General features: G+C 35.7%; 2 protein-coding genes across 5 annotated transcripts in view; one reads left to right on the top strand and one right to left on the bottom strand.

Annotated features, from left to right (window-relative positions):
* Positions 1–5,031: 5,031 nt before the first annotated feature.
* Positions 5,032–20,511, bottom strand: LOC110103258 (uncharacterized protein At5g43822). Of its 3 annotated transcripts, none has more exons than XM_020831900.2 (7): positions 20,264–20,511; positions 18,633–18,791; positions 17,720–17,838; positions 17,419–17,586; positions 11,990–12,046; positions 5,466–5,530; positions 5,032–5,332 (listed from the first exon to the last, which is right to left on the bottom strand). In XM_020831900.2, exons 2-7 carry the CDS (start codon positions 18,762–18,764, stop codon positions 5,271–5,273), a joined length of 603 nt encoding a protein of 200 aa, XP_020687559.1. In that variant the 5' UTR covers positions 18,765–18,791; positions 20,264–20,511; the 3' UTR covers positions 5,032–5,270. The 3 variants fall into 3 exon arrangements, with proteins under 3 accessions (XP_020687559.1, XP_020687550.1, XP_020687568.1); XM_020831891.2 differs by having other exon boundaries at positions 18,633–18,764; positions 20,264–20,510; XM_020831909.2 differs by lacking the exon at positions 11,990–12,046 and having other exon boundaries at positions 18,633–18,764.
* Positions 20,512–26,029: 5,518 nt separating this feature from the next.
* Positions 26,030–27,109, top strand: part of LOC110103237 (truncated transcription factor CAULIFLOWER A) — a 38,489-nt gene continuing 37,409 nt past the window's right edge. The window contains exon 1 of one of the 2 annotated variants that reach the window (XM_020831865.2): positions 26,030–26,302. In XM_020831865.2, the coding sequence (XP_020687524.1) occupies positions 26,118–26,302 (185 nt within the window). In that variant the 5' untranslated portion in view covers positions 26,030–26,117. The remainder of the gene's footprint in view (positions 26,303–27,109) is intronic. The other variant, XM_020831873.2, reaches the window with a different exon arrangement.

The raw sequence follows: 27,109 nt of genomic DNA, 5'->3' as shown, positions 1-27,109 counted from the left end.
GCAAAAAGTCACTATTAGTGTTAGTTTTGTGTGGAATTTGATTGTATCGATTAATCGAGTTATACTGCAGGCTCGAGCCTCAATTCCATCAGTCGAGCTCACTGGGTTATCGGGATTTGCAAAGGGTCCTCCCTCTATTTGGGTTCAGGTGCTTTGAACCAATGGAAAATTTTTTTTTTTTCTGTACAACTGTACAACGCTGTAGCATTTTGTGCCCAAGCGCTACGACACTTTATTGTCTGGTTGGAGGCAAACAGAGAGTGGAGCACCGCAACGTTATGAATCAAGCAGAAGACAAAGAGTGAAGCACTGCAGTTCTCTAGACCTGGTGATGTAGTGCTGTCAGACAAATTGGGGACAGAGAATGGAGCGTTGCAACACTCCAAACCAAGCACTGCAAGGTAGTCAGGACAGTTTTCTATAAAGGTTTGAGTCCCTTAGTGGTTTTGAGTAGTTTTTCTTTGTTAGTTCATGTATAAAATGGAGCAGGAGTGGAAAGAGATAAGGAGATGGTATGAGAGAGTAAAAGAGAAAGAGATGTGTACAAATTTCTCCATATTTTCATAGTGGATACTTTGGCGCTACATGATGTTTTTTTCTAATTTTGGGTTTATCCATATTAAATCTTGATATTCTTTCTTTTTGCTAAATTTTCTCTTCCTTTTTTATGTTCGCTTAAGTGTTTTTCTTCCCCGACAATTAGAACTTAGATTTTTTTAGCACCTTTGGATGCTTAAGCAGAGTATTAGCTAATTAGGCCTTCTTTCTGGATCTGAATTCACATGTTGATGCAAATTAGGGAATGTTGATGCACATAAAATTAACCTCATATATGTAATGTGGTTAGACTTATGTTAGATGTTCTGATGTCTATCCATATCATGTACACCTTAAAGTCCCTTTGTACCTAAGATTTAGAAGTGTTTCTTGAACTCAAAAGTGTCATATTTTCCTTGAGTTTTGAAAAATATAATTGCTGTGACTGAAAATAATGCAGAATACTTCATCAATGAAAAAACTTCAAATAAAACAGACAAAATAATAGCATACATGGCAAAGGCTTCCTCGTTAATACAAAAAAAAAAAACTTCTAAGTCAGAATGCCAAGAACTTCAGTGGCTAACTCAGGACTTATATTTTCTAGAACAGGCCCTGTTCTGCTCATAAGTTCAAGCAGGCTAACATCTTCACCAGAAACAGAGTTTCCTGATAAGCTGATTCCACATCCCCAACACACACATAGTCAGTTACATTTTCAAAGATATAGCTTCGTTCACAAAGTTTTCTTGCTTACAACAAACACTGAAAGTTGAGGAGAAATTATTTTATGAGGAGTCCGGACGGGAGAACTATCTGGATTGCTACGTATTTATAAATACTCGGTAAACATGCAGCAAATCATCAAATACTCAATAAATACTCACAATTGAGTCTTTACTTAGTATTTACAAATAAGAAACAAATCCGGACAATTCTCCCCGTCTGAACTCCGCACGTAATAATTTCTCCTCATTACACCCTCTTCCTTCTCATATTTTCTGAACGTCATAATTATTATCCTCGTTAAGCATATATCATCAAAATAAATGCATAATAACATTTGTTAGTTCCCCATAATGCAAAAGGACAAATTAAAAAAAAAAACTATAATAAGTATGTGATGCAAAGATATTTATACACTAAAACCATAACAAATCATAGTTCCACCAACGGTTCCAAATAAACCGGATATAAGGAAGAAACTATAATACCGTGGGTTTATTTTATAAAGGAGAAGTTTAATCTTTAAAATTAGTAAAAATAGTATATTTAATATAAAATTTAAAAAGAAGCAAATTCGTCAAATAAAATAGCACATTCATAACACATCAAAAGAAATGGGGCCTGAATACGCAATTTGATCTGGTGCATTCAACTCAAACAAGAGATAAAAATAGAGCTAGAGAGAGGAAAATGACTAAAATCAAAGAATTAGCCAAAACTTTTGGCGCATTCTCCTTAGGAAGAGAGAGAGAGGCATGAGAGAGAGGGAAAGAGGGTGGGAGAGAAATGTCATTTGTTTTTTTCTTTTTATAAATTTAAAGCAAAGTTTAAATAAAATTTTATAAAATAAAAAGAAAATAGTTATAAATATATAATAAATATCAAAATTGAATTTATTTTCATGCTTTAAAAATATAAATATACATAATAAAATTCCAATTTTAAAATATGCATAATAATTTAAATTTTCAATATTTAGTATTTTTTAATATTTTTTTCTTTGAATTTTAATTTAATTTAAATCTTTAAAAATTTTAAAATAATTTATATTTATTTTTTATTATATATTTATAATATTTTTTTTTATTTTATAAATTTTTTTAACTTTTTTCTTAAAATTTCAAAAGAAAAAGGAAAATTTTAATAATATACTTTATCATCTTATTTACATATCTAACACTCAAATTTTAAAATTACATGCATACCACCCTATATTTATTTTAATATCAATATACTTTTAATTTCTTCTACACTCATATATTTCATTTCTACCACTCATATTTGATATGAAAATGAACTATGAGTGATATGTATGTACTATTAAAGTTTTAAGTGTTAAATATGTAAATAGAATAATATAAGATGGTATGTAGGTAAATCTCCAAAAAAAAAAAAATCTCTCCCGCCCTTTTTCCCTCTCATGCTCTCTCTCTCTCTCCCCCTTATCTTCCTCTTCCATCTCTCTCTCATCCTATATCTTTCTCTTCCACCTCTCTCTCGACTCTTTAATTTTTGTCATTTCTCTCTCTCTCTAGCATTATTTCATTAAATAGAGCATTTCACACAACTCTCCTTGGCCTATTGGTTGAGAGCTTAGGCTTCCAACTAAGAGGGGTCCAGGGTTTGAGTCTATGTGTATGCGTTGTGTGTGTGAGTTTGCCTTAAATGACCTAAATGTCCCAAAAAAAAAAATAGAGCATTTCAGAATATCCCATTTCTTTTGGCATTTTCTGAATGAGTTATTTTATTTCACGAATTTGCTCATTTTTAAATTTTATATTTGATTAATTTTAAAGATTAAACTGCTCCTACCGTGTCAATGCGGACGAAGTGGAGCGGAAGAAAAGCCAGGAGAGGCTGCCAGGCCGATACAAGAAGGAACGCTAATGCCGGAGGAGTAAGCTGATAACGTCAATGCGGGAGTTCTATTTTCCGGCGCTTGATCTGTAAATACTGCCACCGAAAGCTGAGAGAAGTCGAAGATGGCCTAGATGAAGTTCGATACGGTTAAAGAGGATAAGAATAATAAAAAAATTAGATTTTTTTTTTTTTTTTGAAGGGAGGAGCCTAAACCCTCCCGGAATAATCGGTCTCACAGCCGTCCGCTCCTCCTCGCACGGTTAGAATACTGATTTAGCAGCGAAGCTCTATAAATAAACGGCATCGATCCTCACAGTTCAAATCACTTAACCCAACTATTCTCTTCACCGTAGAAGAAGCAGATTAAAGCCTTTTAAGCGCTCTTTGACTCCTCTCCTCTTGGGAAAGAAGAAGAAAGTCTCCGCCCCAGGGGCAGCCGGAAGTTCCCGAACTAAAACTATCGATAAACAGAAAACCTTACTAAGCAACTCGTGAAAGAAGTAGCGGAGCGCCGAAAACACATACAGCAACTCCTCTTTCAGCTAGATTCATTGGCGGCCGACCACCACATCCTCGACAGCATCGAGCGCGACATTTTCGAGCTCGTCCTCTCCTCTGTCCTCACTGAAGACGCCGCCCATGAAAACGTGAAGATGGCCGTCTTGATGAAGAAGGCAGATTCGGCAGCTTCCAAACTCGAGGCCGCGGAAAGGCAGCTGCTTGCTGTCCTTAGAGAGAAGGATGAGATTCAGTGGCAAATAGAATGCATCAGCGAGCAGAGGAGAGGAATTCTATCTCTTTGGTCTTTGGAGAAAGCAAGGAAGGTTGCTCTGTACTGTGTTACACCGTGTTCGGTACCGCTGGGTGCTCGATATTGTTGAGGTCTGCTTTCTGCTTGGTCTGCGGACAGTGAATTACATTCAGCCTCTACACAGAATAATTTCTCCCTTTTGCAAATTATTCTGTGCGGATGTCAAACACAATTCACCTTTTAGAGACCAACCAGAATGCGTCACATCACCCTCGCTTGATACTGCGGCTCGGTACCTAGTTATTGGTACCACGCTCGATACCGTGCTCACTGATGCTGACGTGACACATTCTGGTTAATCTCTGGAAGATGAACTACGTTCTGCGTCCTCACAAAATAATTTCTCGGTAGAATCCGCACATTCTGGCAAATTATTCTGTGTGAACGCTAAAGGCCATCCAGAGACCAACTAAAATGCGTCACATCACCTCCGCTCGACACTGTGGCTTGATACCGCTCGGTATCCAAATAAAATCTTAATCATTAATTATAAGTTTTTATCAATTTTTATGTGAGAAAGTGATTCTTAATTCTTCAAATTTTGAGCTTTGATAGAGATATTTTATCATTTTAATTTTAAATAGTGCTAGAATAATTATGGCTATACAATTTGATTTGGAATTATTAAAATTTTTGCAATTCCTTTAAAATTTGATATCATTTTTTCTATTAATTTAAAGGTTGATGATATTGCTGCAAATTTTTCTTCCTAAATATGAAAAATAATAAATATACAAATTGACAAAATTAATATATTTATCAATTATTATATAATGTTATAATGAATTAATTTATGATTATAAGCATCATAGGTTCTTAGATAAGTTGGATAATTAATAGATATTTTTTTTCTAAAGCACTTAAAAGTACTTATCATTATTGTTTCATTATGAACCTTTGAGCATATATAGAATCCAAAAAAAAATTATAGATATAATGCAACATTAAATGAAAGATTATAACTAAATTATCTAATGGTCCCAATTAAAAATCAGATTAACCATTGATATTCTCAAAACTCTTTGTATATTTTATATACGCATGCTACTTTTAAAATATTAGAATTTCTTACTAAAAGATTAAATGAAAGGCCAATATTTCATATTAAAATAATCATAAACTCCTTTTATAATATTAATAAAGACAAACAAATAAATATTCATGCATATACATTTCTATCCACATAACCTTTAAATCTACCCCTTAAATCTAAGGCCTTGTTTGAGACTGTTTTCTTACTGTTTTGTAAAGTTAAAAATAAGAAAAAAATAATGGCATAAAACTATCCCAAACAAAGCTTAAATTTGCAAAACAAAGCTTAAAAATAAGCCAAATATCACCTACCTGTGAGACCATCATCAGCTACCTTTGGTAGTATTATGTCAAAAATTGTTTGAACTGCAATACAAATGATAAGATTTAGTAAAAAAGATCAGGGAGATGAACACACTTTAGTATCCCGAACACAGTTTATTTTGAACTACAATGTTATTCAAGCAAAAACAAAGAAAATGGAAAGATCTGTAAGTACCTTCATCTTTGGGGATGTTGGGTTGGTCGACAAGGAGTTGCCGAAGAGTAGCTACATCATCAGCACTGACAAAAACAAAGCTTTGCATCTGTTAATTGATCAAACATCAGATGCAAATCACTAGAACCAAAGGTCCAATAGTAAAAAAAGTGCCTTGCACCTCTGCTTTGTGTTACCGTTCGTCTAGAACCGCCCAAACCGGCTCACAAGGGGCCGGTTCAGACCTATAGGAGGCTGGCTAACCCGCCTCCTTTATTTGCCACCCAAGCATATGGGCCCCCCTAGGGCGGCAAGGAGAGAGAGGGAAGGGCTTAGAGAAACTATTTGAATTAATGTTTATTTTAGGAAATCTATTATAAGTTTTTATTAAGAAGATGTGTATTAAAAGAAGGGAGGAGGCTAGGATTAGGGCATGCATGTTTTGAGTTATTCTCTTAGAGTTCCTTGGCGTCTTGGGCTTTAGACTCATCGTCTAGAGATTGGGAGAAAACGATCCTCCTCTCGAATTGAGGATCCATTATATCTTGCTTTGGTGTTTGTTTTGTTTTGATTCCACTATTGCAATCTATCTTTTTTAGGTTGATTTCACCCAGATTTCGTGTTATTTCCACTGTTTTGACCAATTATTGCTAGGGTTGCTTGTGAATTCAAGTATTTCCTCTTGGATTACTTGCGAACTCAAGTATATCCTATCACTTTGCTGTAAAAAAATGAAATTGTTGAAGATTACACTTTAATCTAATAGTTTTAGCTGCTCAATGTATCATATCAAATGTTCTTAAACCATGCTAAAATTCAACATGATAGTGGCCAATGGAAGTGTGAGGGTAGGAATGAAGATTGGGGGAGCTGAGTTGCTTTTCTCATTATTATGGGTAATGGAGAGAGAGTGGGGCATTCTTTAATTGAATACTACAATTCTGAAACTCATCTGAAGTCATCATGTTCCTCCATTTATCTTTGATTTTATAACTATCCATGTATTCTGACTTAAGGTTGGATCCGCATTTTCAACTTTTAGAATTGAAGCTGCTCCTCATTCAAAGTTGAGTCTGAATTCCTAACATTAAAATTTCGAGAGTGTAGGCATACTTCGTTAGGTCTTTCGTCTTTACTTCTGCAGGCCTATCCCCCATATATAACTTATCTCACCTTTCTAATACATTTCACATTTCATTTTCATAATACATTTCACATTTCATAACATTCATAAAATATATCATTTCAATAATACTTGAGGAGCCAACAAAGTAAAGACATAATGAAATTGGAATTGAGGCCATCATACTTTTTGTATCTCACCTCATTTTTCAGGACAGTCGGGTAAACTGGTTCACCTAAAGTATCCCGATTTCTTTTCATTTTGTACACCACCTAAAACATAATTTTTTTCCATTTATACATGCTTTCAAATATTATTTCAATTACACTCTTCTTCATTCAACCCACACTTCTCTTTCCCTCACTTTCCTTTTATTTTCCTTCCTGATTGATTTATGCATACAAAGATTTCTGTATATTTTAAGTTTTTCACTGATTTCATCATATAGCAGCAATTGTTTACTTCATTTCCCTTTTTTTAGCAAAAAGCATCAGTAGCCCTACCTAATTTCAGCTAAATAATAATTTCATCCAATAACTACAGCACCTACCTAATTTCCCTTATCTTAGTTTGCTGAAATTTTCCCCCATAGCAGCCACATCAACTCCAGCCAGCAACATCCGCTCCCTCTCTGCTTACGGTTTGCAGTTATCTGCAAGCAGCAGCCATTCGAATGGGAGGAATGAAGAAACTGGCTAGTGCTTTCCTTAATTATATAAACTAATATTTTAATAACTTAATGCTTTACCCACTACACTGGTTCAGCTCATCCCAGCATTCAAAACCATCCGACAATGCATGTTTATGTAAGTAGAATGCTACAGTAATGCATTGTATTAAATTATTCTTATGTAAATGAAATACTATAGTATAAAGCTTAATTAACCTTTTCAATTATTGTTTACTGTCTATTAAATACTAAACAGTTTATACTATTAAATGCATATAGATGGTTTGTAATTTAGATGTATTTCTCTATATATCAACATGCTTCAAATTTAAAATAAGATTTAATGAAAATGATTTTGAAATGGGCTGATGTTTGAAAAAAAAAAATCATGCTTAAATTCATTAAAATTTTGGGTATTATAGTGGCATATCGCCTACAGCTACCACCGCCATTAGCCATCCACCTAGTGTTTCATGTGTCCCAATTGTGACAGGTGATAGGAGAGAATATTCCGTCTTCTTCACTTCCCCCAACCTTGACGGACTACATGGAGTTGTTATTGAAACCCTTGGAGGTCAAAGAAGTGTAACAGGGAGTACATAGAAGCAAGGAAGTGTTGATTAGGTGGAAAGGCCTATCGGAGCATGAGTCCACGTGGGAGTCTTACCAGATTATTCAACAACAGTTCCCTTCATTTCTCCTTGAAGACAATGTGGTACTTTTTATTTGAGGGGGGGGCGAAGTATTGATGCATCGGCAGCCCTTGGGCGGATTGAACCTGGACAGATTTCGACTCCTGTTGTGGTACCTAGTAAAACATTAACTCATTATGTAAGAAGAAGAATTAAGGAAGAGATCATATTTCATAATTGAAATTCAAATTGGAGAGGAAAATATATTAAGAAAGGTGGCCAATTTGGAGAGGATTAATTAGAAAATATTTCCTAATGAAAGAAAATAGATTTAGGGGCAAATTTGAATAGGGTTGATTAGGAGATGCCTCATAATTAAAGAGGACAGATTTAGAGGCTGATTTGAGGGCTGATTTGGAGAGGATTAATTAGGAAATGTTTCCTAATTAAAGAGGACATATTTGGGGGCTGATTTGAGGGCTGTTTTGATATTTGTTGTTTATTGTTTGCTATAAGTAGTAGGGTTTATGTTATATTTTGAATGCAGAATTTTGTTTGGAGTCTTGTTGTCTACATTTTTGATAGAGATCCTAACGGCATCTACGGTTTGGGAGAGAAGATCCTCCTGTTGAAAGAGGATCAATGTATCTTGTTTGTTCTTATTTTCTTGTTATCAATAAAAATCTACTGTTTGTTAGATTTATTGGGGTTCGTTGGCTGTTTTTTATACCAAAGTGTATCACATGATGAAGTACCATTTGTAAAGGTCAAGATCAATTATTCTCACTCTAACCACCATAATCATCAACTTCTACCAATTTTCTTCTACTAGTGACCAATTTTTATCTATCTTACTATTGCATTGTTAGAGGTCTTAGTTTTGTTAGCATAATCTCAATCATTATCATAATTTATCCTTAGTAGAATCAATAGTTACTATGTAAATCCACTGATAGAATATTTATTTCAGCTCAAGTAACTTTCCCAAGGAACTTAAGCGAAGATTTTAGAACTCTTTTCAACTAATATTAGTTAGAATCTCATCCGCCCTACAATAAATTCCATTATGTATTGATCAAACAATTTTCATCCACCAGCATATTTGACACCAGCGCCAAAAAAAAAACTTTTTGTAAACTTGTTATATGTTTGTATTTTTTGCACTAGATTATATCGTCATGTCTATTGTCATTAACTTACTGTCCCATTATAAAAACCAAGTAAGAAACTCTAGATCCCTGCTTCGATGAATCATTACTCATATATATGTGCTTTCAGTTTTATTATATTTGCATATCATTCAAAAGAAAAATGTCCACATTAAATTTATACATTTTTTATGAAAGTTCTTTGTATTTTGGGCACATCTTTAATATTTTTATCTATTTTTACATATTAGTAATTTTGATAAACTTGATGTGTTATACAACTTTTTAGATTACCAATTTTTATAATTTTGTCATTTAGACTTTTTAAATTTGAAAGCACTCACAAAAATTCTTCTTTGAATCTAGTTGTCTTGATATTTTCAAGTTGGCTACTAAAAGTATATATCCATATCAAGCTTGAAATTGCACTTGGAAGGATGGATATCACTCATTTGCGAGAGCAATTAGAGGATCTAACCCTCTTATAGTCCAACTAACTTCTCATGAGTTTAGTGTTAAATATGAAAACATACAAATCATAAACCTAATCTCCCACCGAAACATCAAAGGCCACCCTATTGGCATAACCCTTGGTTGCCTCCTTCAAAGCCTTGTCATCATCGTGTTCAGACGACTATTATGATTACCACGAAATGAATGAAGCACCATATCATCGACCAAGTCGCATGGGTTGATCTTTAGGAAACAATGTAGGTGGAATTCCATGGCATGTAGTAAATGTTATTGATAAGGGATGAAAAATGGTGGTGAATGAAGAAATGTTAGTAATGGATCTTTGTCATGTGGACTAAAGAGTGAAATCCAAGCCTAAACATGTGGGGAGTTAAGTGGTGGGGATAGAGGATACAAACCAATAATAATGGAAAAGAAAATGGAATACAACAATAACAACAACAGCAATACCAAGCATTTATCCCACTATGTGGGGTCGGCTACATTAATATTTTGTCCATTGTATCCTATTAACAGTCAAATTCTCATTTAAATCTAATTAAAAAATGTTATTTCTAATATTTTATAACCAAATCTTTTTAAGTCTACCTCTACCTTTCTTAACATAGGTTAGATCTAATACATTTACTCTCTTAACTGGGTTAACGAAAAGTTGACATTTTATATGACCAAACCATTTAAAGTCACTCTCTCTAATCTTAATTGTCGCTAGAGCTACTACAACCTTTTCACGTACATACTTGTTTTGCATTTTGTCTCTAAGAGTAAAGCAACTCATCCACCTAAACATCCTCATATCTACAACACTTCACATAATTTTATGCTTCTCTTTTAATGGCCAACATTCTACACCATAATGCATTGCAAATCTCACCACCATCTTATAGAATTTTCCCTTAAATTCGAGGGGTACTTTTTCTATTACACAACAGGCTCGATGCATTCCTTCTCTTCAACCATCCAACTTGAATTCTACTAATAATATCCCCATCTATTTTACTATCACTTTTTGAACAATAGACCCGAGATATCTAAAAAGTGTACTCGTTTTAATGACTTTATCTGCCAAAGTCACTAGAAAAGAAAATGTAATAAAGGAAAGAAAATTGTATTTTTCTTTCATGACTAAAGATAAAATACAAATATTATCCCTCCTAGACCAAAAACCACCACGTCCTTCCTCCAATGCACGAATTTGACATGCATTGGCATGCACCATTTCAAAATTAGAAATATTTCAATTAATGTTTTATTGGTGTAAACCCTCAATAATTTCTCTTACTTCAAGTAAGAGAGAACGATAACATAAATAACATCTCTCATCTTGAAAGTTGAAATATTTCCATTAATACTTTATTGGTGTAACTCCAAGAGAAAAAAGAGTCATGTATCTCCATAATTTATGACTTAATCCAAGAGAGAAAAGGGTTATGTAACTCCTCCATAATTTATGACTTAATCCAAGAGAGAAAAGGGTAATGCAGCTCCAATCAAATTTTTTTCTTGATGCAAGAAATAGAAGAGTGGACAAATTCAATTATTCTTTAATTTAAAATTTAAATTTTCTTCCATTAATACTTTATTTATATAACTCTTTCCTTTAAGCCTTACTCCAAGAGAGAGGTTTGTGGCCAAGATTTGGCATGGATAGAAGCATCACAACCTAAACTTGAAGGAGACGCGGCCATTTATGGAGAGAAATTTTAAATTTTTTTAAGGTTGTTTTTTGGAGGGGTTGAAAAACTTGCATCTTTGCTCTAGATCAATTACCATGATGAGGAGTCAGCATTTCAAGTGGATCATTAATATGCCATCCAAAAAATCAAGACTAAGAATAGAACATTACCAAAATAGCGACGATCAATCAACCCCCTTCTGACGATCGACTTTACCAAAAAGTCTACCTTGTCTTGCTGACTAACATGGACCAATGTTTTGACTATATGAACATGTCAGAAGAAAGCAAACTCATATTTGCTCATACGAAATTCATTGGCCATAGAAAAAATAAACCATGAGTGACTAACTACTATCAATTCTTGGGATGAGATGGAGACCCTCGAGCAAAAAATCTATACCCGCACTATTATGATCAACTTAAGACTGAATTACCACTTTTATGCAAGAATGAATGTCAAACAAACTATATGACTCATTTTGATGAGCTTATGATTCATTATGACATTATCAAAGGCCCTAATTAATACAATATAGATATATAATTTATGCCCATTATATTTCCTCATTATTAAGAATTTTTGTTTTATTTTCTTGCTCCCTTCGGTACACATATGATTGGAATTCACAACAACTCAATAAAGATCAACGTAATCGTACTAGTTCTCTTTTTAATACAAAATATACTTGTTTTCCCACTGAAAGAATCAAGTGAAAATCAATATTCAATTATCATGTATCAATTCCATGCCTGAACATATTCAATAACATCGTAATGAATAAAAAATTTCATTGATGAATAAGATGCGAGTTTGACTGACCTGCATTTAAAGTATTTCAACATCAATGAGGAAAGAATTGAAGATTTAAGGAGGAATCTGAAAAAAAAAAAAAAAAAAACTGCTCATTAATGCTAACTGGCCTAAATAAAAAACAGGAGACCAAAAAATTTTGAAAGTTGGTATTGCAGCAACAACTATAGAATAAAGATTTTGCATATTTCACCTTCAGAACTCCATATAGCACTCTTTGTTCAAAATGAAAAAGAACTCTAAAATTTGTATTGTGCTCTAGCATACAATAGACTTTTCGAAAATTGTTAGATCGATCCAGCCGGTCCACGCGGGACCGGCCCAGGCGAGAACGAGGCAGACGTCTCCGCCTCCTGCTCTAGCTGCAAGCACCGCAGGGGCTAACAGAGCATTTTAGGAAGGATTTTTGAGGGATTTGGGAGGGAAATTTGAATATATGGACTATTTAGGGATTTCCTTTTGATTTGTATGCATTAAATACTTTGTTTTCCTAGGATTAGGGCATCTTCAATTTGGCTAAAATTTGAGATCTCTTAGATTTAGGTTTTCCTTTGGGCTCTAATGATGTCTAGAGATTTGGGAGAGATCGATCCTCCTCTCGAATAGAGGATAAATTGTATCTTGTTATTTTTCATTTCCCTTTTATCAAATAATACAAATTATCTACTGTTTTTGTGATTTTGTGCGGCTTTTTGAGGAGAATTCTCGCCATTTTCCGAAAATTGATAGGAAATACTTGATATCTACAAGTGTTTCCTATCAAATTGGTATCAGCGAAAGTCTTGGGACCATTCGTCGGGTGATTTTGGTAAATTTCAGTTGATGATTTTTGGTTAGGAAGGGAGGAAGTTGCTGCTTTTGTAATCTAAATCCAGAATTTTTGGATTTACAAAATTTCGGATCGAGATGGTAGCCAAGAAAGTTGATGCGCTAGAAGAAAGGCTTGAAAGGGAGATGAACCAAATCAAGACAACGGTGGAGGAAAGGATTTCCTCCATGAAAGGACAAATAGCCGATCTCCGGGACATGATAAAGAAAATGTTGGAAATCCACAGCCAAACGGTGGCTTCCGTGGCAAAAGGGGAGGAAGGAAAAAACACGAATTCTGAAATTTGTAGGGAGGAAGATGAGGCGGAAATCATGGAGAGAGAAAGACTGAAACCCTATCTGGAGCCTTTCCAGAGGGAGGATAGAGGAGGTAGGTATGGGGAAAGGCATGGGTATGGAGGGGCGGAGCAAAGGGGTGCTGATTGGGATGGCCGCGAGGGATATTATGGTCGCTGAGGTGCTAATTTTGAATGAAGAATAAGGGAATTCGTAGGGGGTTTGGGCTATGGCAAGGCAAGGGAAGACCGGGAGACGTGAGGTGGGTCGAGCACTTGGGAGAGGGGAAGCAAAGGAGGAATAAGGGGAAATGGTGGAGATCATAATGTGAGAAAACTGAAGATGCCCATATTCGAAGGGGATGATGCTTATGGGTGGATTTATAAGGTGGAAATGTACTTTGCCATCAATGGATTGATAGATGATGAGAAATTAACAGCAGCAGACTTATGCCTGGAAGGAAATGCGCTATTATGGTATTAGTGGAGAGATCAAATGAGGGCCATCCGGAGCTAGGGAGAATTCAAGGACTGCTTAATAGAACATTTCCAAACCGACGGGGAGGAGATTTCTATGAGAAATTTTTTGCTTTAGTGCAGGAGGGATCAGTAGTGGATTATCAGGAGCGGTTTGAGTACCTTGCTAGTTGGATGAAGCGATTATCAGATATTATACTTGAGGGAAACTTCATGAAGGGGCTAAAGGCAGAAATCAAAGCGGTAGTGAAAATTCTGATGCTCCGGGACTTAGGGGAGGCCATGAAGTTAGCACAAATGGTTGAAAATCAGAAAAATCTAGAGAAAGGAGTCAGGAGCAGCAGCTCAGGAGGCCCTTACAGGACGACGACCACTCTTCTAGCACCCAAGGGGCCTGCATCAGGCAACATTAATGAGACCACCAGGGAGAAGCCAGTAGGAGGAGGGAGTGGGGAAAATTTCAAGAGGCTAACAGAGAAGGAGATGCAGGAGAAGGGGCAAAGGGATTATGTTTTCGGTGTGACGAGAAGTATACTCTAGGGCACATGTGTAGGGATCGAACTCTTTAGGTTCTCACTGTCTGTGATAACAAGGAAACTGAGGGAGGAAAGCGAGAGATGGATGACAAGTTGCATCTAGATGGTGGAGGTTTCCCTGAATTCAGTAGTATGATTCACTTTGAATCATATGATGAAGGTGAAGGAGGAAATAGCAAGCATGAAGGTAGTAGTTTTGATTGACAGTGGGGCAAAATTTTCACTCAGGTCGTCAATCAACTGGGAGTGAAATTGATGGACACCGATTATTATGGGGTGATGATGGGTACAGGGAACGTGGAGAAAGGCCAGGGGATTTGTAGATGAGTGGTGTTGACCATCCAGGGGATTCAAGTAAGGGAGAATTTTCTCCCACTAGAGTTAGGAAGTACTGATGTCATCCTGGAGATGAAGTTGTTGCAAACCTTGGGGGAAACAAAGGACAATTGGGGAGCACTCACGATGGAATTAAGAGTGGATGGGAGAAAGGTGGTTATAACGGGAGATGCAAGGCTATTCAAAGTCATGGTATCACCTAAGACCATGATTAGAAGTGTATAAGAGGTGGAGGAAGATTTTCTGGTGGGACTACACAAGCTGGATGTGATCAGGATGGAGAAGGGATGGGATGTTTCTCTTTCAGTGCAGCCCTTAATTCAGCAATTTGGTAAAGTTTTTCAGCCACCTCAAGGATGGCCACCTCCACAGGAACACGAGTATATCTCCACCTTAAGGACAAGGTGGAACTTTGGGAGGGGAGTATTGTTAGACCGGTCCACGTGAGACCGGACCAAGAGCGAACGAGGAAGACGTCTCTGCCGCCTCCTCTAGCCGCATGCACTGCAGGGGCTAACGGAGCATTTTAGGAAGGATTTTTGAGGGATTTGGGAGTGAAATTTGAATGTAGGGGCTGTTTAGGAATTTCCTTTTGATTTGTATGCATTAAATACTTTGCTTTCCTAGGGTTAGGGCATCTTGAATTTGGCTGAAATTTGAGATACTTAGATTTAGGTTTTCCTTTGGGCTCTAGCGGCTTCTAGAGATTTGGGAGAGATCGATCCTCCTCTTGAATAGAGGATCAATTGTATCTTGTTATTTTATGTTTCCCTTTTATCAAATAATACAAATTATCTACTATTTTGTGATTTTGTGCCGCTTTTTTAGAAGAATTCTTGTTGTTTTCCGAATATTGATAGAAAATACTTGAGATCTACAAGTGTTTCCTATCAAAAATATTCAAGAAAACTGATGTGTTATAGAGATGCAACATGAAACCAACAATGTGACAATAAAATATTTAACATGACACAAGGAATTTGTGGTTTTTAACTTTCAAATACCTTTTTTCCAATGGAAGCTCATTGCTCTTTTAAAAATTAAGGTAATACTTGACATCAGCAACTTAATTCTATCAAATAGAACTTCTATACTTTTCCCTTTTTTCCCAGTATCATGCATAATATTGGTTGTTGTTTCAGTTTCAATGGTTCAACAAAAATAGTTGAGGGTGATAACTCAAGGTGCAATATTGGTTACTATTGAGCAGTGCTCTGCTCCACTCATCTTGTTTGTTCTACAATTTCTGTATGAAAAGACTGTGATTTGCTGAAATTATGACACACTGGTATGGTGAGACCAAGTTTATAACTCTCTCCGAAAAAAATTATGTTGATGTGGGTAACAATCTGATGAGGACATCTGGCCGTGGAAAGTTTATCAGAGGAAGGGTCAGAAATCTACGGCTACGATCGGATTACTCTATTTCTGAGCATTTATTTATATTTGATTTATTATGTGATTTTTTTTCCGTTTTTACCCTCACTTGAGGGAGTAGGTTTATGTGACCCCAAATGGCACTTTTTTCATTTGATGTTTTATTGTATTTTTCTATTTATAGGCCTCACCTCCCCCTTGGGAGGAGAATGATTACTATGAATGAAAATTCCTGTACTTTGTGTCTTGGTGTTTGAGAGTCTTGATAGTTCTTGTGAGAGCTTATGTGAAGTCCCTAGGTAAGGACAAAGCAAGACCAGTCAGCCGTAGGAAGCGTTTGGGCTCACAGGTTATCTCCGCCTCCACCCTCCATTGAGTTCGCCGCCACTGTCATCTCCTCCCAAAGCTCCAACCGACCCTCTCCCTTCTCCTCCTAGCCTCGACTAAGCTCTACCTCCTCACATCCAATCCTAGCCGAGCCATCACCCCCATACTACACCTTGGTCGATTCTCCACAACCCCTCCCTCTCCTCCTCATAGTCACTGCCCATCTTTGTCCATGGCCGAAACCTTCATGACCCCTTCCCTCCACTTTCCTTTCTCCAAATTTTCGAATTGATCCTCCAACTATTTCCTAAACTAGCCTAGCGTTAATTTTGGAAATCTAAATTCAAATTCAAATTCTTCTAAAAGCCTTGAATTCCTTTCCTAAATTTTTGGGTTATGTTTAGAAAGATATCACAATCAACCAATCAAAAATTTAATTGAAGATCCTAGTTAATTCCTCTTCCTAAATTAGCCTAGTATTAATTTTGAAAGTCTGAATTCAAATTCGAATTCTCCTAAAAGCCTAAAATTCATTTCCTAAATTGTTGGGTTATGCTTGGAAAGATATCTCAATCAATCAATCTAAAATTAATTGAAGATCCTACTTAGATCCTCTTCCTAAATGCCTTCAATATTTTGAATTTTAAATAGAAGTTGATTTAAATCCACTTTCCTATTTTAAGATTCTAAATATAGCCACCTTTAACCCCTCATATCAATCACCCATAATCATGCTAGCCGCCGGCCCTACCACCCTTCCTATTTCTTCTTTCCCTCCACTTTTCAAATTGATTATTGAAGGCATTCCTTACTCGATGCATCTTAAGTTTGGAAAGTTTTTAAATTTAAATTTAAATTAATTTGAATTTGAAATTCTTTCTTAAAATAGGATGAATTATATTAGGAGGCTTTCTTTAATTCTCCCAATTTGAATTTAATTAAAGACCTGTCATAATTCCCTTTTCCTTATCTTAATAATTCAAGTTTGGAAATTCCTTAAGTCCACATTCATCGTATGTGGACACATTCATCATTTGCGGACACATTCACCATATGTGAACACATTTAACGTATATGGACGCCTCCCCTTTTCCCCTCTTTTGGCCGACCCCCTCCGTTCTACATCACTAAAACAATTTGATATTGGAGAACACAGAAAAACTATTGAATTAAAAATAAACACCAATACTTAAGTTTGAGAAAATAAACAAAACCAGAAAATGTGAAAGACATCAATATTAAAAGTTTCAATCTTTCAGTAGAGGGATAAACTCATCCTTACTCTGATTTATGCATCTTATGAAAAGTATTAAGACCATCCAAGCATTGTTGAAGACTTGGTTGAATGCCAACACATAGTTGCATCTGGTATGGAGTTGCTTCTCTTAATAATTGGTTAGCATCTCTTGCAATTTTATCTAAGGATAGAACAATCCTATGAAACTCCTTCCTGTGTTCCAGATAAAATGCAAAAAAAGTTAGGTATTCATTTCAATTTCCTTAGGAAAATTATCATGTTGTTTCTCTTTCTTCCTATAGGGAATAATACAAAACCAAATGTTGATACAACAGAGAAAACTCACATCAGCTCTGTCAAGGATATAAATATCATTTCCAATGTTTCAATCTGTTTACCAAGAAGAGTCTCTTTAATTCCAGGCAGAACTTCTAGGGCATCATAATTCTTATCCACGTTAAGCACCTATCAATAAAATATATATGATAATATCAGAATTCCTCCATGTACGAGAAAAATTAACTATGTGATGAACAAAATTTATACAGTAAAACCATAACAAATTGTAGTTTCGCCAACAATTCTAATCAACAGGACATGAGGAAAGAAAATCCATAATGAAATAAAATCAACATGAAAACGATGTGTCAATCTTTCATTGCTAATAACATAGTAGTATGGTCACAATAGTGTTTAAATGAAAACAGAAGTTTTTTATTTATTTATTTAAATGCGGTGTTGGCTTGATTCTAATAAAAATCATAATATTCAAAGTACCCTAAGCTTTTCATATCCTTTACCAAAAGGTCATATCATCAATATGTTACAATAATCATGTCAAAGAATAGCCCTAAAAATAAAAAATAAAAGCATAAAAGCAAGTCTAAGCAATTCTAAGCTATGTTGTCTCTTACTGCCATGTAACTTAGTTGTCTCTAACGGCCATACAACAACCTATCTAATAGAGAATAAATAATAACAGAAAGAAAGACAAACATTCAAAGGAAAATTAAACAAATTTTATCTTCTTGGTATGAAGAAAATATAAGACAAAATTTTAAAAAGAAACATGATTAAAAAGTAATTAAACCAATAAAATGTAATTATAAATAAAAAATAAGGGAAAAAAGCTAATCTAATTAGCGTTTCTTAAGAAAATAATAGCGAAAAGATATATTAGAGCTAAGAAATGAAAGAAATATTATACTACGGTAAGGCCAAAAAGACAATAGAATGCCATGCTTAAAGCAGAAAGCTACCTGTAGCCTATTAATAATGGAAGCCCCATTTCCAAATTGTGAAAGCAATTGAGATTGAAGTTCATCCCATCGCACCATCTCATCTTTAACCCTTGCATACTTTTGCTGAAGCTTCTTCAACATCACTGTCATCTTTGAACCCACAAACAAAAAGAATGGCTAAAGTGAAATCAAAATTAGCTAGATTCAATAAGGAAAAGAAATTTGTAAGCTTCCACACATATCATCATCATCATCATTATTAGCCCTATCCCAACAAGCTTCCACACATATAAACAATATATGCAACGAAATAAAATTTAAAGCACGAAATCTTGTTTGGCTAAATTGCTATTTTTCTAATCAAACTCGAGACATTTTTTTTTAAAAGAGAACAATTTGAGTTGCAATAAATTTCAGACAGATGCAATATGATGTCATCTACTCTTTACCCAATATATAACTAGTTACTCTAGCTTTTCCAATCATAATTTGTATTTTAAGATCAATTGTGCAGAGCACTTTCACACTAAATTTGATAGAATATAATCAACTTGAAGATCAAGAAGCACATTTAAATCCATATACATTGCTGAATAGAAACTTGATAGCCAAATATGGGAAGGATGTGTGGAATGGAGAAGTGAAGAGGGGAGCTTCATCAACTTGGCAAATTCTTGTGGAAGGAGCAAAATTTGTTCACCCTCTGATTAGGCGGATACCGTCAAATGAGGAGAAGGTGAATGTTTTGAGTGGCGTATGGATATTGGACAGATATCTGGACAGATGGCCATCGTGTGCTAATTTCTAGATATTACAAGGATTGAAGGTGGAGCAGCTTTTGAAGAAGGACGACGGCCAATGGAATGTGGCAGAGCTGCATCAGTACTTTGGAGACCATTTGGTTAAGCTTATTCAGCAACTTCATGTGTATCCTGATTTGCCAGAAGATGAACTAGAGCTAATGTATTAGAAATCTGGGAAAACAATTACATCTTTTTGCTAATGAAGATTCTATTTAGATCAATACTGAGGTGTGTGGAAATATGAAGTTGTTGAGGAGACTGAATTTGAAGCCAAGGGTAGATTTGCTTTTGGTGGAGAACGGGTAGCAATGCTATACCCATGAATGACTGGCTTGTGTACAGGAGGTTACAGGAAGGAAATTTATGTCGTAGAGACTACCAGGCAATTGAAACTATTCAACATATTTTTGTTAACTGTAAGAAATTGCATGAAGTACTTACTGGGGATTCCAAATTCATGTATTCCAGTCGTTAAATGAATATGTCATAGAGCTGGAGAAGTTATCAAGGAGGAGTCCTAACACTGCTAGGATTTATTGTACAGCAATCTATTATTCTTAGAGAGCTAGAAATGAAGCTAAGCATGGAGGTTCAGTGTCACCACTGACGTTTATAGCTGCAAATGTTCTTGCTACAGCAATTCGACCACACTTGAATCCTATGCTGGAAGACTGGCAAGATTTAGGAAAGATTTGAGCTAAATCCTTCCAAACGCTGAAAAATACAAAGTTAAATCTCACGGTAAGTCTAATATCTACTTCAAGGAGTTTTCGCTATTTTTTCCCTAAATCCCAGATTTCGTAAATCCGACCGAAGAAGCGCGCGAAAGGGGAGAAATATCGTTACCTTCACGGCGAGCTGCCGGCGCGTCTTATGAACTGACAGGAACAACTTCGTCGGAGTAGGCGGAGAAGCTTCGACTCTTTCATAAATCTACTTCAAGCGAAGCAGAACGGCAACGAATAAATGAAGAGGAAAACCAAACCCTAGACAGGCAAGCGACTCGTTCGAAGCACTACCCCGCGCGAACCAGCCGAGGAGGGAAGCTCTACCCCGCACGAACCAGCCGTCAAACTGAAGAGGAAAAGCTACCATCCCTAGGAGGATTAGATTATTAATTAATTATCATAATTATAATTAGCATTGTAAAATAACACCTCTGTAAGTTATTAATCAAAAACTTATGAAAATATATTCTAATTATAGTAATCATAATTGATACGGCATCACAAAATTAGCTTCATCGGGCACGAATCTCGAGGTAAAAGTTAGTTAGAAACTTCAAAAATTAATTTTGGGAGCACCCGAACTCCGATTTCAACGAGCTTATAGTCAAATTGAGCATCTCGGAAATACGAACCCAACGACACCAAATTCAACTCAATCCGAGTCCAAATGAGTCTGAATCAAGGACCCGAAGCACTGTTAGAAGGTTCAAACCGCAATTTGAGTTACCAAACAGTCTCCGATTTTAACGAGCCTATACTCGAATCGAGCTGATCGACGAGAGGAATCCAACAAGCCCAAGATCTCCGAATTACGACATCACTAAGGCCTCCAAATGTTCAACAAACGGTGCACGATCGAAGGATATCGGCCGTCCATTCAAACCACTTCCTATTCGCCCATGATCTCACACCTATTTACGAGCTATGCCACTCCAGAAAAACTATAAATATAGCCCTCATTCTACACAAAGGGGACTCAAGTAAAGAGAGAGAAAAAGAAGAGAAGGAGGAGAAGGAATAAGCTCCTCCTCGACCACCGCCGGAGCTCTTCCTGCCGCCTCAAGACGTCGGAACTCTGCCGGATTTTCGGGAAACGCCGGAAATTTGTAGAACTTTGTAACTTTGTGAGAAATTGATTGTGAATTGATCGTCTTGATTTGTAAGACGGATCAACCTTTGTACTTCAAACAAATACTAATGGAACTTTGCAACTGGGCGAGGCCCCGTGGTTTTTTCCCTCTTTCGGGTTTTCCACGTAAAAACCTTGGTGTTCACTTCTCTTTTCTGCTTATGTGCTGAATACTCGTACAACGCTAGGACGAAAATTTACAAACTCTACCGCCGCGTATATTTTAGCACGCAACAATAATTATAATTTATTAATATTAATTAATAAATAACTCATATTTAAAATACAAATATAATATGAGTTAAGCACCTTAAATCTTGAATAGTGTTGCATCATGGAACATTCGCAGTGATAGAGAGAGATAAAGTTTAGCTTCATAATTTTGTATGAAGATCCATCACACAAAAAGATAAAAGATAGGATGTAGCCTTCATAAGAGATATTGAGTTTTTTACGTGGAAAATCCTGAAAGTGGAGAAAAATCATATGCATAACCCAGTTTAAATTAATTCACCAATATTGATGGTTAATTATAAATGAGGTCCTTCCTTAGAGGGAGGCGATAGTTGTCTGAGTGGACCGTAGTCGGCTTACGATAGCGGTCGGAGTAGATAAAAACAATGTTTGATAGAACTCATCGCATTCTCGAGGTCAATAAGAACTCTAAAAATATAATTAAAGCATTATCAGCAAAGAGAATGTCTTTTTTGAATTAGTTGTAGCAATTTATTGAAAAAAGATCAAAAAAATCTCAGTCCAATACAAACTATCCAAAACACAGAAGAATCATAGTTATAATCTATCAAAATACAGATCATCCTTCACCTCCTTGAATTATCTTTTTATTTCATTGTAGATAGTCAAATACAAAATAACAAACGTATATTCATACTCTGAGATACTCATAACCTACAATCATACAAACATGCTGTTTGATGTATGTTTTAGTTAGAGAAACGTGAAAGTTGCTATTTATCACATTCTCTGCTAGAAAAAATAGGTTATGGAAGCAAATCAATGAGATAAGAGGAACCGGTATATAATGATTGATTTGTGTTCCAATAAACAGCACAGAAGCAGTGTCATTGACTTTGGGGATGAAATCAAGAACTGCCTCTTTGGTAGGAAGTGAGGGAATAATTACCCTCTATGTGAAGAAGTTTTATTTGGTTCGGTCGACCGAATGAGATAAACATTCGGTCGGAGGCAAAAAAGCCGCGGTACCGAGGTGTACCGAGTACCGAGTTTTTCGGTACACCTCGGTACCGTGGCTTTTTTGCCTGCGACCGAATGTTTCTCTGCATTCGGTCGGAGGACGTAATAATTATTCCTCTGTGAATGTGATCGAAAGAGAGAACAGTATCAACTATATACCGAGGAGAATGAGAAGGATATGATGTCGATCATCATTTTCTCAGGAAAATCTTTCCAACAACCAAAAGTTTTCAAGTCAATATGCACAATTTGAGAGAGTAAATTACAATTTATCATCAACAACAATTTTATGCTACAATATGATTAAATAAAATATATGTTTAAGCAATATAAATGTAATAAACTGACCTTACACGTTTGTTATGTGAACACATGTTCTCTTTTCTTAAATGTATCATGCTGTTATTTTCCTGAGCTCCCACCAAAACCCCATACCTTAGCCTCTAATAATGAAGCTTCAACATGTAAGCATCCCTAAATAACGAAAAAGCATGCAACTTCTGTTAATAACAAATAATGGTTGATATTTTAATCATATAGGCAAAGATCATTGTGCACAACAATATGAAAATCACATCCAGAAGGATTATAAAAGCATCAATAAACTACTCATAATTCTCAATTGATAAAATTAGTTGGTTGAATTTACTTGATCATCTATAAGGGAGCCATGTTGATAGGCTTTGTTAACTACATGATGTCGAATTACCACTACAACTACAATAGCTTAATTAAATTTTAACAAGTGTATCATCATTTAAAATTAATATGATAAAATTTTGTATATTGGCAGTTCTAACATGCAAGTCATGAGAATTAGTGATAATGAGTCACATAAGTCTTCATTGAACTAAGAGATTGAAAGAAGATAAATGGTAAGAAATTTAATTTAGGAATTTTTACATACATAACACTTGAAACTATTGAAAATACATATTTAACATCTAAACTATTGTATTTATTGTTATACCATCTAAATCCCCCATTTTCCTCAATTCTACCACTATGTTCGTGCGAAGGAACATCTTCTCCGTCCAAAATCGTCGCCTTCTTTGTCGATTTCCTACGTGTCTGTCTTCCCGGTCTCATGCAATTTAGGAAGATGGGGACGTTGGTCGGTATAACAAGAGCAACGGTGGCCATGGAGATGTCTCCGACAATCTGGAGCCAACAACCAGAACATCTCCTTGATCACATCCTCACCCTTTTCCCCCCACCGCTTACTTCCTCCTCCCCCGCCCTCAAATTTTTTTTCAGATCTTCATCTAAAGAAAATCATAAATCTCCTTCCTTCTCCTAGGCTGTGCTGCCCATAATCAACAATCTCCACCAACTCGGCCCTTACCTTCACTGCTCCTTCGACTCTCTCTCTAAAAAGTATATATGGTCCCATCCTTCTCCTTTACCTCGGATCAATCCTCGTCATCGTCATCTCCTCGGCCGACTTAGCGGAATAAGTGATGAAGATCCAATACCTCACGTCTCAACCCGACCACCTTCAAGCATAGCTCACCGCCTCTTTTACAACTGTCGTGACAACGCCTTCACTCGTTATGGCGAGCACAAGCGCTAAATGAAAAGGATTTGTGTCGTCCACCTATTATGTGTTAAGATGGTTCAATCGTTCCGATATGTGATCGATGAAGAAGCATATTTCCTTCTTTCAAGCATCAAAACAACATCCCCATCGCCAGTAAATTTGAGCAAAATAATTATGGTGCAGCGCAGGAGGAGAAGGAATTATTCAGGAGATTGCCGATTATGGGAAGAAGTATAGATGACGAGTTTCGAGAAATGTTAAAGGAAAATTCAGTGTTGCTTGGATTATTTCCCATAATTGCTTGCGAGGCGGGATTTTTGACGAGCTTTAAAAGAAGTGGTAGAATTGAGGAAAATGGGAGATTTAGGTGGTATATCATTAAATATAATAGGTTGGATGATAAATATGTATTTTTAATAATTTTAAGTGTTATGCATGAACAAATCCTTTAATTTAAATGAATGAATAGAGGAAGGTGATGTGACTATAATATATAAAAAAACATTAATAATATGTGGGAAACAAAGAAGATTTTGACAGAAAATTTAGCTGATCCAATATATTTGTGCATAGAGAAATTTTGGATTTAGATATTTTGATTTAAATTTACTTATAATATTATTTTGATATCTTTTATAATTTTTAATTTTTTTTCTTTATTTATATTTGTGTTGAACTTTATATAAAATAAGGATTTTAAATTCTTTGAAACGAGTAATAGATAATAAATCATAAAAGAGATATATTAATGCAAAACTTATTGCAAATGAGAGAAAATAATTAAAATGATCCCTCAACTCTTTGGAAGGGATTAAAATAATCCCAAACTCATTTGAGAAACTAATTTGATCCCTCTAAATTTTAAAATGAGATATTTTTATTCCTACCATTCAATATTAAAGTTAATAGTGTTAAATATAAGAGTATGTTAGTCTTCCTTTGAGACAACTTTTGTCAACTATTTTTTATTGCTTTCAGAAAATTTTTATACTAAAAATTTGTTTTAGAAAGTAATAAAAGAAATAGTCACATATGAAATATCTATAATCTCTACCAACGTGAATGTTTTGACTCATAACAAAATTTAATTATAATGTATTTATTATTATTATATTTAAAAAATGGATACTAATATGATTAATGAATTGAAAATTATATTGTAGAAATAAAAAAATATATTTAGCATACAATTAAATTAGAAAATAAGGTAAAATTGAAATAGACAGCTAATTATATTAAAAAAAAAAAATTGACAGCTGAATGTTTGAATATTGAATTTCAAAAATATTAACACTTAGCTTTATCTGAAATAAAAGAAATGTTAGGCATGAATGAGCAAAATCGCCATAAAAATCAAGCCAAGTAGATTCCTGGTCCAGGCGAGTGAATTTATTTAGAAAATGACAAAACTATCCTCATTTATTAATTCATAGCCATGATATTTCCGGAAAGTTTCGCATCTCAAGTATGTACATTTTAGGAAAAGCACTGCCAGCCACGTTCGACTTCCACTTGCTGCTTTACTTTATTCGGTTTTTTTTTTTTTCTAATTTTTTAGTCAAAAATTTTCGGCCTCGTATCGCCAAATTAGGAAACATACCGAGTTCCTGTTTGTGGGACACTGGCACGCGCCCGTTTCGCGACCGGCTAAAGCCGGTGGGGTGACCCGTTTACCAACTTACCCTTCTTCGAATTGACCATTATGCCCATCGGCCAGCAGCAATAAACAGCGGAAAAGTGGCAAAATCCGTAATACGTACCATTTATGAGGATAATAAATTAGGAGATGGTCGTGGCTACTGATGAAACGTCCGGCTATTTCCCGTGCTTTGTACGGATGAGGCCGAGCCCAATAACGATTAGACAGAAGGTGGGCCATATCGTGCAAGCCAACGAAAAATCAACAACGCATTGCATTAAACCACTCTGGTTTTACGAAACCACCCACCAGCTCGATCTCGGCTTTATATATTCATATTTGTATTCCTCTTCGTGTCTAACATCTCAACCACATTTCCATCGCAGTTCGCCTGTGATCTTCCTCTTCGTTATATGAGCGGGGATTAGGGTTTGGGGAGGGCGGAGGAGATGGGGAGGGGGCGAGTTCAGCTGAAACGGATCGAGAACAAGATAAATAGGCAGGTAACGTTCTCGAAGAGGCGGTCGGGGTTGCTCAAGAAGGCGCACGAGATCTCTATCCTTTGCGACGCCGAGGTGGCGCTTATCATCTTCTCCACGAAGGGAAAGCTCTATGAGTACTCCACTGATTCCTGGTACCTCGCCAATACATCTCTCTCCCTCACTCTCTCTCTCTCGCTCGCTAGTCGCTATATATATATATATATGAAATAATTCCTACTTCTGCTGTTTGATTTGGGTAATATATATATACTTGTGATTTGGTGATAGTTTTATATTGCGTTCCTTTTGATTGATCATCTGTTGGCATGGTGGTTTTGATTTGCGCGACTTTGATTGGCGGAGAAAAGTAAGTAATTAAAGGAAGAAGGATCGATCGATGTCGTTCATTTATTTGTTGCTTTTTTTAAGCTGGAGCTTTTTAATTGTTTAGTTTAATTACTATTTTTGACTTGTGATACTGTGGATTGCTATTCCTGATACTGAACTACTTCGTGAAATTACGAATTATGCGTTATATGTATATATGCTAGAGGTGGTGGTGTTGCGCGTACAGATTTATTCCACGAGTCTTCGGGTCAAAGGTTGATGACGCTTTTTTAATCGATGTCTAGGTTTCTATTCGCTCCGCGTCTGGTCATCTGGAATGTCTTATCATCGAATATTGATAGAGAAGCATTGCCTTTCTCGATCGTACTCATTGGATTGAGTTAGTGGGTTTTTTTATTTAGTTTACATGGTTCATGGTCACGTGTTTTAGGTGTGATTTGGGAAGGATTATGTTTACGGGAGAAACCTTAACAATTTCATGCGAGGTTGTCATTTCAAAGATGTCATGAACAGTTCCAATATATATTACTTGGTTAGAAAAACGGGATATAGTGTTTAGCGTGCTCATGAGATTGAATTTCAGGGTTTAGTAAGGCCAGAGCAGCGCAACT

Source organism: Dendrobium catenatum, unplaced genomic scaffold, assembly GCF_001605985.2.
Source record: "Dendrobium catenatum unplaced genomic scaffold, ASM160598v2 fragScaff_scaffold_1157, whole genome shotgun sequence".
NCBI classification, from domain to species: domain Eukaryota; kingdom Viridiplantae; phylum Streptophyta; class Magnoliopsida; order Asparagales; family Orchidaceae; genus Dendrobium; species Dendrobium catenatum.
Note: the sequence above shows the minus strand (reverse complement) of the source record. Positions and strands in the feature narration are given on the sequence as shown.

Bases quoted from the DNA above. Each gene is read 5' to 3' on its own strand.
- LOC110103258 (XM_020831900.2), bottom strand. From the start codon at position 18,764: ATGACAGTGATGTTGAAGAAGCTTCAGCAAAAGTATGCAAGGGTTAAA. The intron at 17,587-17,719 runs GTGAGTTTTCTC...TCTGGAACACAG, and splicing joins ATATCCTTGACAGAGCTGAT to GAAGGAGTTTCATAGGATTG. The intron at 12,047-17,418 runs GTAAGGATGAGT...TTTTTTTTTCAG, and splicing joins CATAAGATGCATAAATCAGA to ATTCCTCCTTAAATCTTCAA.